The sequence below is a fragment of the Stegostoma tigrinum genome, chromosome 38 (assembly GCF_030684315.1).
Source record: "Stegostoma tigrinum isolate sSteTig4 chromosome 38, sSteTig4.hap1, whole genome shotgun sequence".
Taxonomy (NCBI): Eukaryota; Metazoa; Chordata; class Chondrichthyes; order Orectolobiformes; family Stegostomatidae; genus Stegostoma; species Stegostoma tigrinum.
In genome coordinates, this window is record NC_081391.1 from 4065219 (window position 1) to 4077347 (window position 12129).

The window sequence follows — 12129 nt, forward strand, 5'->3', positions numbered from 1 at the left end:
GGAGCCACCACAGTTGCCAATAATGGTGCAATAAAAATTATGGTGTGAAAGAAGTCAAATTGAGAGAAAAACAGGGAGATAGAAAGGATAGAAACAAACCAAGTTTATAACAAGAACCAGATAATGCGAAATAATTAACAAATTTGTTTCTTTTCTTGAACAGGCTGGAAACACATTTGGAAGTCCCCATAGTATCTGCTGGAAGCTTTGGGTTATCCTGTGATTATAGACCCAATGTGACTAGGATTCTACCAACAGCTCGGAAACTCACTAATTTTTTTGTAAAGTTCTGGCAATATCAAAGTGATGCAAAGCCATACAAATGGGATTCAACCTATTTTTACAAGAAAAATGAGACCTCGGAACCCTGTTTCTGGTGGGTGGCTTTTATATGTTCTTCCTCTGGATAAGATCAATGATGTCACCATGCCACTTGTTTCTCTCTTCATATGGATCGCAACTCAATTCTGAGATTTCAAATTTGACAAGATTGAATGAATCTCATTCCGAGACCCAAGTGGCTTCTGTCTCTAATTGCAGATAACTGTAGTTCTTTAATGGAATTGAAGAAATATAGACCTATGGCCCATTGGGCGCAGTTTTCATCTCCGTTTACCTTGTTTAACCCACACTTGGAGCATTGTACTCTGTTCTGTTATCTTTGTGATGTGATTAAAAGTTAATTCTTTCTTGCAGGATGTATTCTAACTTTCTTTCAAACTCTGTTTCTATGATTTTAGGTATATTAATGGTTTGGAAGCTGGGTCAGCTCATTTCGCTTTGAGTTTAGATGTTAAAGAAATCATCCGTGACCAACTGAAGTTCAAAGAGATAGTGAACAACTCCACCAGGAAGAGTAATGGTGAGAATTTACTTTCTGCTCCATGTGCTGTATTGTACCATTAATCTGAAAATTAACAATGTTGGAAAATAGAAGATGTATTTAGAAATTCATCTATCATGTAATATCTCCATGTGGTTTTATACCAATTTTCTTTTCTATTCTTTTTGTGAAAATAGTATCAGTACCCCACACAGTAATTCAATATGGAAGTAAAATCATTCTAGGAAAAGTAAAAGAGACACTTACCTAATTAGAGATAACAACGTGTAGAGCTGGATGAACACAGCAGGCGAAGCAGCATCATAGGAGCATCTAAGATGCTGCTTGGCCTGCTGTGTTCATCCAGCTGTACACTTTGTTATCTCGGATTCTCCAACATCTGCAGTTCCTATTATCTCTGATGCAGTTAGCTAATTAGGCCTATTCTAAATCTTACCCTTCTCACTATGTTCCTCAATCTTAGCTATCTTCTCACAACATGTTTCTCACAAGTAAGAAGACTGCCTCAGAATATATATGTTGTATTGTTTGCACCACGTGAATCTTCTTTTCTACTTATAACTCCCAGTCCTATCTGAAGTGATTTGCTTATCTTTTTTATTTTAATGAGGCCCAATTTGAGCTGTTAATTCTGTGCAATATCCTGACAACTCCCCAATCTTTCTTCGGCTCAGTGCTTGCTGATATTGTCAATTTCTATCTTACCTCAGAGACTGCTCTGTTTCTGTCAAATCCCAGTCCTCCAAACTCTCCCTTCTTTCACTCCTGCCCCATTTTTCATTTCCCTTACACTCACTTTCCCCCTCCAACTTTCCTGAATGTAAATATCCTCACCAAACTCCATTCTCACTTTTTCCACCAATTCTTGTCAGATACCACCCTAGTCAAAGACAACAGAGATATACTGTGTGACTATGCGCTACGGCATACTAACTTTCTCATTCTCCACGAATGGCAAGAGGCAATTGTCCACTTACTTCATCCTTCCCTTTGGTTCACCGACATATATTGGATCCATTCTTGTCTGTCTCAGTTAAGCCAACATATTTCATCCAGCGACTTTCCTCCCATTGTGTACTGACAGCTTTAGTGTGCTCCAAGACACCATTCTTGATTGCCCACTTATTCACAGTTCAATATTCTCCTTACCATCTGAAAGCAAAATATAATCGAAACAAACAAAAACATAAGTTGCGGGAAAAACTCAGCAGATCTGGCAGCATCTGTGGACAGAAAACAGAACTATTGTTTTTCATAGAGTGATAGAGTTCCGTAGCACAGAAACAGGCCCTTCGGTCAAACGTGTCCTCGCTGACCAGATATCCGAAGTTAATCTAGTCCCATTTGCCAGCGTTTGGCCCATATCCTTCTAAACACTTTCTATCCATGTTCCCATGTGGGTGCCTTTTAAATGTTGCAATCATACCTGCTTCCATCATTTCTCGTGGCAGCTCATTTCATATGTGCATCACCTTCTGCATGAAAATGTTGCCCCTTAGGTTCTTTTATATTTTTCCTCTCTCGCCTTAAACCAATGCCATCTAGTTTTGGACTCTCCTACCCTGAGGGAAAAAAACCTTGACTATTCACTCTACCCATGCCCCTTTTGATTTTACAAACCTCTATAAGGTAATCCCTCAGTCTCCAATGCTCCAGGAAAAATAGTCCCAGTGTATTCAGCGTTCCCTTTATAGCTCAAACACTCCAACCCCGGCAACACCCATATAAATCTTTTCTGCACCCTTTCAGGCTTAACAACATCTTTCCTGTAGCAGGGAGACCTAAATTGCACGCAGCATTTTAAAAGTGGGCTGTCCAATGTTCTGAAACAACTCCTATACGCAATGCACTGACCAATGAAGACAAGTATACCAAATACCTTCTTCACTACCCTGTCCACGTGGGACTCCTTTCAAGGAACTATGAACATGCATCCAGTGACCCTTCTTCAGAATGTACTTTCTTCAGAAAGGATTGCAAATGCTGGAGATCCACAATAAATACTGACATGCTGGAGAAGTTCAGCAGGTCTGGCAGCATCTGTGGAGAGAGAAGCAAAGTTACCGTTTCGAGTTTAATGTAACTTTATTATTGTTCTTCTGTTTTTCTCTTTACAGATACTGCCAGACTTGCTGAGCTCCACTGGCATTTTCTGTTCTCCAAATTATTATCTGTGAGCCTGGGACCCATTTCTGTTTCATCTGATAACATCCAACGTTCCTGTCCCCATCTTAGATTCCATGACTATTACTGACAGGAGGCCACGAATGAGTCAAAACTACTCATAGATAAACAGTATTTTTGTTTATTCATTCTTGGGATGTGGACAACATTTACTGATTGTCCTTAATTGCCCAAGGGTAGTTGAGTGTCAGTCATATTACAGTCAGTCAGACTGATTTGATAACAATGGCAGTTTCCTTCCCTAAGGGCATTACCGAACCAGATTCCTCTTTCCCAACAAACGGCAATGGTTTCATGGTCACCATTGAATTCGCATTCCACCATCTGCCATGGCAGGATTCAAACCTAGGTCCCCAGAACATTACTTGGATTTCTGATAGTACCACTGTTCCATAGGTGCCTCAGTGAAACTGAAACTTTATTATTAAGCTCCTGACAGAAACTGCAAGGTTCAGGCCCCATCCCATGCTGCCTGGTTATCGGGCCAGTCTGATCTTTTGCTGTCTTTGTGTGAGGATAGAGCACCATACTAAATTCATCATCCTGTATAAATGTTGCGATTAAAACAAGGTCAGCCAGGTGGACCTCATAGAATATGAGCTCCATGATTGGGACTGTTAATCAATCAGAGAGCCTTGGCTGACAGATTAGAACAGGAGTGTCAGACATCCTGTTCACTATGGCTGTGAGGGAGCAAGATCAGGGTCAATGACATGTAAATAATGCAGGATTTGGTGATGGGATACTGACATCTCTGGAGTTATTTCAGTGACAACAAGAGAAAAGCAGGCTCCTGAAGAAATTTGCTTGCAACAGTTGTCTTTGAGTTGGGGTAAGCATTTCTGGCATCATGCTGTTATTTGGGAAGCTTGAGCCATTTGATATCTGTTGATGTTCTGTTGTTGAAGACTGGGTTCAGTATGTAGATAGGATGCATTATTTTTTCAGGGCAAATCACACTGGGGCAGATGAAAACCAATGAGTAAATCTCCTGACAGCTTATGGATTCTCAGCTTTTTTAGTTTTTAGGAGCCTAACCTTTCCTGAGGTACCAGATATTAAAACCAGGTGGATAAGGTTGTTAAGAAAGCAGGTGGTGTTTTGGCTTTCATTAACAGGGGGATCGAGTTTAAGAGCCGCGAGGTTATGCTGCAGCTCTATAAAACCCTGGTGAGACCACACTTGGAATATTGTGTCCAGTTCTGGTCGCCCTATTATAGGAACGATGTGGAGGCTTTGGAGAGGGTGCGAAGGAGGTTTACCAGGATGCTGCCTGGACTGGAGGGCTTGTATTACGAGGAGAGGTTGACTGAGCTCAGACTTTTCTCTCTGGGGAGAAAGAGGAAGAGAGGTGACCTGATCGAAGTGTACAAGGTAATGAGAGGCATGGATAGAGTCGATAGCCAGAGACTTTCCCCCAGGGCAGGATTGACTGCCACGAGGGGTCATAGTTTTAAGGTGTTAGGAGGAAGGTATAGAGGAGACTTCAGAGGGAGGTTCTTCACCCAGAGAGTTGTGAGCACATGGAATACTTTGCCAGTGGAAGTCGTGGAAGCAGAGTCATTAGTGACATTTGAGTGACTGCTGGACATGCACATGGTCAGCAGTGAATTGAGGGGAGTGTAGGTTAGGTTATTTTATTTTTGGATTAGGATTAATCCATGGCACAACATGTGGGCTGAAGGGCCTGTACTGTGCTGTACTTTTCTATGTTCTATGTTCTATGTAAGTAGCATATGCTAAGCAAACAGGAGAACCGGTGGATATGCTGTAGTTGGATTTCCAGAAAACATTTGATAAGTTGCCACTTGAAAGGTCATTATGGAAAGTTAAAGCCTTTGCATAGGGGTAACACACTGGCATGGAAAGAAGATTGGCTAGCGAACAGGAAACAGAGAGTAGCCATTTTTGAGTTGTCAAGATCTAACAATGCTGGGGTCTCGATCCTGCACAATTTACATGAATAACTTGAATGGTAGCACTGTTGGCATTATTGCTAAATTTGCTGATAGCACAAAGTTATATAGGATAGTAAGTTGTGAAATGAATCTAGGTGAATGTGAGTTGCTTTGTCCTGGTAAGGCAATCAGGGCAGGACTTCCACAGTTAATGGCAAGGTCCTGGGGAGTGTTGCCAAACAAAGAGACCTTGGGGTTCAGGTTCATAGTTACTTGAAAGTGGAATTGCAGAGTGGTGAAGAAGGCATTTGGTACGCTTGCTTTTATTGGTCAGAGCATTGAGTATAGATTTAGGAGGCCACGTTGCAGCCGTACAGGGCATTGGTTATAGATAACAAAGTGCCAAGCAGCATCTCAGGAGCACAAAAGCTGACATTTCGGGCCTAGATCCTTCATCAGAGAACCTCTCTCCAGCATCTGCAGATCCCATTATTTCAGGGCATTGGTTATATTAACTTTGGAATACTACATTCAGTTGTGGTTTCCCTGCTGTAGGAAAAATGTCATTTAAAAGATTCAGAAAAGATTTTTGAGAATGTTGCCAGGTTTGGAGATTTTGAGCAAAAGGGAGAAGCTGAATAGATTGGAGCTATTTTCCCTGGAGCATCGGAGGGTGACAGGTGACCTTTTAGAGGTTTATAAAATCATGAGGGGTATGGTTAAGATGAATAGCCAAGGTCGTTTCCCCAAGGTAGAGGAGTCAAAGATGAGAGGACATAGGTTTAAGATGGGGGGGAGATTTAAAAGGAACCTAAGAGCTAACTTTTCAATGTAGAGGTTGGTAATTTTATGGAATGAACTGCCAGAGGAAGTGGTGGAAGTGGGTACAGTTACAAAATTCAAAAGACATCTGGATGGGTTCATGAAAAGAAAGGGTTTAGATGGATATGGGGCAAATTTACTAAATTAATTTAGGATATCTAGTCAGCATGGACGACTCGGACCAAAGGATCAGTTTCCCTGTTGTACATCTCGGCGACTCTGGGTTCTCACTGGAGTTTTTAAGGTTACTAGATTAAGCATATAATATCCTGAGGGGTCATGACAAATTGAATTTGCGAAGGATGTATCCCCGTATGGGAAAATTGGGTAATAGCAAAGTTGGGTTGTCAGGCTTAACTTGTTTATTTGTAGGCTCTTATTTTGGTTGTGACTGCTGCAATTGTAACAAGGTCAAACAGATAGACCTCATAGTTTTCTGAAGAAGGATCTAGGCCCGAAACGTCAGCCTTCCTGCTCCTCTGATGCTGCTTGGCCTGCTGTGTTCATCGATCTCTGTGGAGTTATTTCAGCTACATGCAATAAGGTTTAAATCATTGTTTCAGTATTTGATTGTCTGTGAGATTTCTTAATAAGTAGCTAAATTATAGGTAACTCATGATTGATGTTATCTGGTCAGATTTCCACCAATGAGCTCTGAGGAACGGTCACTGGACCTGAAAGGTTAACTCTGTTTTTCTCCTTCACAGATGCTGCCAGACCTGCTGAGCTTTTCCAGCAACTTTGTTTTTGTTCCTGATTTATAGCATCTGTAGTTTTTTTTGGCTTTTGTTTCCACCAATTGTAGTCTGTCTCAGAAAGTTCCAGGGTTCAATCCTTGTGTCGGGTTATTCTTTGAAATTCTGCGACTGACTTGTTCTGGTGATGGATTAATATCCAAATTTCTCACTTTTGAGTTTGTGGTGTGACATTGATGATTCAGTATATTCTACCATCTCCAACACTGATTATCCTTTCTGGAGACCTCATGTCTAAAGCTTGTGATCAGAGATAATGGGAACTGCAGATGCTGGAGAATCCAAGATAACAAAGTGTGAAGCTGGATGAACACAGCAGGCCAAGCAGCATCTTAGGAGCACAAAAGCTGACGTTGGGTCTAGGCCTGAAACGTCAGCTTTCGTGCTCCTGAGATGCTGCTTGGACTGCTATGTTCATCCAGCTTCACACTTTGTTATCATGTCTAAAGTTTACCTTCTTATCAGAAGTCACTCCCTTTTTCCTTGTTACACTCAGGATTTGCTGTCTGTTTAAAACACAGCTTTTCTTCCAATTAACTCCTTAAATTCTTCTGCAGGACAATCCTTGTCCTTTTTGGCAATAAAACATCCAATTGATCACCAGACATGAAAACAGTTGTTAGCTCCTTTCTCCCAGGAAACAGATTATGTTCCTTTTCAGGGATGGCTAATTTGCATGTTGCTTTCAATCCCTTTTATAACAACATCTTTTTCATCTCAAAACAGTTTATTTCAGAAAAAAAAATTCTTTCAATCCATGAAGTTATTAAAGTTGTGAAGCTTACATTGTGACAATATAAAAAATTGGTTAGGCCACAGTTACTGTATTGTTTACAGTTCTGGAATTCACATTACATGAGGGATATGATTGTACTGGAGAGGGTACAGAGATTTACCAGGAATTTGTCTGAGCTGGAGAGTTTTAGTTATGAAGAGAGATTGGACACACTGGAGTTGCTTTCTTTGGAGCAGAGAAGACTGAGAGGAGGAATGGTTGAGATGTATAAAATTATGAGGGGCATAGACAGGAAGAAACCTTTCCCCTTGGTGTAGGGATCAACGACTCAGTAACATAGATTTAAAGTAAGATGCAGGAAGTTTAGAAGGGATGAGCGTAAATATTTTTTCACCTGTAGTGTGCTAGGAATCTGAAAGTCACCACTTGTAAGGGTAGGAGTTGCAGAAATTTTTTTAAGGATTTAGATGTACACTTGCAATACCAAGGCATACAAGATTATGGGCCAAAGAGTGGAAAATAGGATTAAAATAGTTACATAGTTGTTTCAAAAAGTGCAAGCCCTAATGGGCCAAAAGGCAGTAGACCTTTCTGACTCTATGAGTCTAACAATGTCCTTGCATATTCTATGGTCCTTTTACGCTTCAACCATCCCTTCAGCATTGGTATACCAGTCCTTCACATCATTATCCTTGCTCCTGTCCAGGTCTCACACCACTTCATCTCTTCAGTGATTTTCTTAAGAGTTCAGGGACTCATATGATTTGCATGCTTTGCCTATATTTCATTCTGGAGTCTGACATGTAGGAACATCAACTAGGGCCATAACTGTAAATGAAATTAGGGCTTTCAAAAAGACTTCAGTAAGATACTGAATGGAAAATGAAAACAAGCCTTTAGGGTCAGGATTTAGAAAGTGAGTTCAACTAAACTGCTCTTGTAGAGAGCTTGCATGGTTTTGAAGGCTGAATGGCTTCATTATGTATTGTAACCATTGTGATTCTATGGGAGCAAGATTCTTTGGGAACCCTCCCCAATTTGGATGCTTGCAGCATAAAATCTGGGTATTTTTTCAATTAAATATGGGATAGGGGTTATTTATCATTGCGAGGGCAATGTTGGGGTCATTGTGCCTGTTTTCCAGCTCATGCCTACAACTGGGAGCTGTGTGCTATGAGGGTAACACTAGATTTGACTCTCAGGCTCCTCCTATTCCATAGAATCCCTATAGCATGGAAACAGGCCAGTCAGGCCATTGAATCCACGCAAGAGCATCCCACCCAGAATACCCCCCATACTCAAAATCCAACATTAACAACAGCTAAGCCACCTAGCCTGCACATCCCTGGACACTGTGGGCAATTCAGCATAGCCAATACTCCTAACTTGCACATCTTTGGACTGTGGGAGGAAACTGGAGCACCTAGAGAAGCTCACGCAGACATGGGGAGAATGTGTAAACTCCACACAGTCACCCGAGGGTAGAATCAAACCTGGACCCCTGGCACTCTGAGGCAGCAGTGACGACTACTGAACCGCTGTGCCACCCATTGCTGACTGACACAGATAAACTTGGGTCTGAACCACATTTCAACAAGTAGCACTGTTGTCTCTGAGTCAGAATGCTAAGTCTCAAATTGTACCCCAGAAACAAACAAACGATCCAATTTGATCCCCTAGTGCAGCACTCAGCTATACCACACTGCCAGATTTGATGTCATTTGGATAGGAAGATAAACTGAGGCCCTACTACCAATCCTCTTGTGTAAATGTAAAAGATTCCATGTCACTATTATGAATATTAGCATGAAATTTTCTGAAATAATATTTGTCCTTCAAACAATATCATTTAAAAAACTATTCATTTGCACATTGCTGTTCCTGCTTAAGCCTCATTCTTTGTTGTGTTATTTTGGACAGAACTAGAAGAAGAAAATCATTTAATCTAACCATTTTTACTCATAGTGATCATTTTGTGCGGGACAATTAGTGACATTGAGACATTACTAAGTGGAGTTACTGTGGACGAAAATATTGTTATCATCCTGGTAGACCTGTTCAAGTAAGTACTATATCTATAGAGTTGTTTTCATTGGCCATAGAAGTCAACATTAACAAAGCAAAATCTACATGTTCCAGGCAGATGCTACACTGTGCAGTTTTTGCCTTTTGCCATTAAATTTAGGTTTAGGTTTTTATTGTCAAGTGTACTCAAGTACTAAAGTGCAGGAGTATTGTGGAAAGTGTAAAAATGTTGCCACACATGGCACCATCGTAGGTAAAAAGGTACCTAGGTACAAAAAACCTAGGTACGAAGTAGTAAAATAAAGAAACAAAATTAAACAGTGAGGCATTACAGACCATCACAGTATAAGTTGAAAAAGAAGAAATAATTCTAATGTGAAGTATAAGTTCTGGCTAGAAATAGAGAAAATGCCCTCTAAAATGTCTAATCAAATATAGAAAGTTTATGATGCAGAGTGAAGCCATTTGGCTCATTTTATCTGTGCTGAAAATCACCCCTGTGCAGCAATGGTTCAAGAAAGAATAAGGCTGGAGATGCCACCATGTCAAAGTCAAAACTGCATCATCCGTAAGTGATAGAAGTATATACAATCCTATAACTGTGGCCTATCCACATGACAGGAATTAACTGCAATGATGCATGGTAGTTCTATGACTGGAGAATGTGCAATGTGGTCGCTAGAATATGCACAGTGCATTTTCTGATTGGAATTATATCTTCATGCACATGGATCACGTCTTGTATGACAGCAGGTGCAGGGGAATAGGTGCTACAGTAGCCCTGCTCCCTGGGCACTGGGACTCAGCTCCAGAGAGGAACACTATGCAGGGAGAGTGAGAGCTGGCTGTCAATGAGGTGATGGGGCAAGTGTAGCAAAGGATGATAGCTAAGGAAACAGACACCACCAGATGGAGGATTTTGCCAGGACTCCAGCGCCCACTGTCCCTCACTCCCAGCATTCCCAGTGCCCTCAGCCCCAGCCTGGTGAAAGAAGCAGAGCACGGACTGTGCATCCTGGCCTTGTGATTTCAGCAGCATTACTCATAGACAATTGGTATTGGTGGCTGTATCTGCACATCTGCAGGGGCCATTTTAGTGTTATGGATTAGCACCCCAAAAGAATAAAGCAATGCAAAGGAAGTAAACTTAGGAGAGGCTTACAATATGATGAGAGGTTTGTTTTGTGTAGCCCCCCTGTAAATGTGTCAATGACCAACATCCTTCATTTAAAATCATTTGCAAAAGAATGAGAGGGGATATTTGGATAACTGCTTTCACTCAGAAAGTTGTTAAACTTTGGAACACTCAACTTGAAATGGTGGTGGAAGTAGATTCCACAAATAATTAAAAATGGGTAACAGACAGAAACTTGAGGATGACGAATTTGCAAAGATGTGAGCAAAATGTGGGTATATGAGAAAAAAGGAAATTGCACTTACAAAGAACCAGCACAGGGCTGAATGGCCTTCTTCTGTATTGTAAGCTTCTTGATTCTATGAAAATAACATCTGTATTGGTGTAAATCGTTGGCTTTTTTGATGCCAACACAAAATAAGCAAATTTGTTGAACTGATATTCCCAACTTATTATAGGGTTAAGTGAAGAGGTGCGAGAAGGTTCATGTACAGCATAAGTACCATCAGTTGACTATGTAAACCAATCACATCTTGGGTTTGAATTTTTGGATTTGCTGGGCCAGTCCCATTATCACGAGTCCCCCTGCACCCTCCTGCCAATGCTCAGAAGCTGGCATTTTCACTACACTGTCTTTTTACAACATACTGTGGACCTATGGTTTACCACATTGTGAGAAAACATTTGCTCGAATTAGCACTTTTTCCATCAAATAGTTGAAGTAGAACGTTGGCCCAGAATCAGGCAATGGGTATTAGCCTGCAACTTAATCGTACCAGGCTGCTGAGTCATTCACCTCAAGGGTTTATGTGTTGTCATATTGCTGGTAACAAAGTGATGCTGTTGGGTGGTGAAGGTGGAGATTGATGGGGAAGCAGTTGATCTCCATATTATTTTTTCTCAAATTCTATCCATTCCTCTCTCTGATAGTCACATATACTTTCCTGAGGCAGATTCAATGGATTACATGAAACAAGTTCTGGTGGTAACCGTACTGCCTCCATCTTACAACCAGACCTCAGAAGAGGCCAACAACACTGCACTGGTAAGAAATAAATCTCCCTAAACTGAGCATGTAGAATGGGCCAGGTCCAATACCTAGGTGTGATTTATGTTCTATATCTTGCCACAGAGACGACCTTTTATTTCACCTTCTCCCTCCTCTCCAATGTTTTTAAATCTCTCCTTCAAAAATAACTCAGCACTTTTAAAGAACTGGTGTGGACAGTGGAGTTCCTTTGCATGGGACTCTGGCATGAGTGCTTGCGCAGGAGGGTGATGTATTGAGGTGATAGACTTCATCTTTACTGGTATTAATGCCATGTCTTGGCAGAAAGAGTCTCAAAAGTGCTGGCAAATACTTCCCTAGCTACCCGTCCCTGGTCCGATCAAAGGTTGTTTATTGCCCATATTTATTTCTGAAAGGCTCACTGGGAAAGTAGTAAAACACATAGGACAGTGATCATGGGGGATTTCAGCTACTCTGATATTAATTGAACAGGGGAGGTGTAAAGGGAATAAGGAAATTATAGATCTTTGCAATTGAAAAAGATCCCTTTCAAATGCAATGGGATGAATGTTTGCCCTTCTCCTGCCAATGTATTTTAGTGTGGGAGGGCTGGTAAAAGTTAAAGTTAAATCCAAAGTTACGTATTCAGATACTGTTCAGAGATGTTTATCAGATCTCTTTATTGGATTATGGTCTTGTAACTCCCTCACAGATATTTTTT

At 41.0% G+C, this 12129-nt stretch overlaps 1 protein-coding gene across 2 annotated transcripts in view; it reads left to right on the forward strand.

Annotated features, from left to right (window-relative positions):
• Positions 1-12129, forward strand: part of LOC125447136 (guanylyl cyclase C-like) — a 121308-nt gene that overhangs the window by 22292 nt on the left and 86887 nt on the right. For both annotated transcript variants that reach the window (XM_059640599.1, XM_048521281.2), the window contains exons 4-7: positions 164-376; positions 741-862; positions 9205-9301; positions 11330-11444. In XM_059640599.1, the coding sequence (XP_059496582.1) occupies positions 164-376; positions 741-862; positions 9205-9301; positions 11330-11444 (547 nt within the window). The remainder of the gene's footprint in view (positions 1-163; positions 377-740; positions 863-9204; positions 9302-11329; positions 11445-12129) is intronic.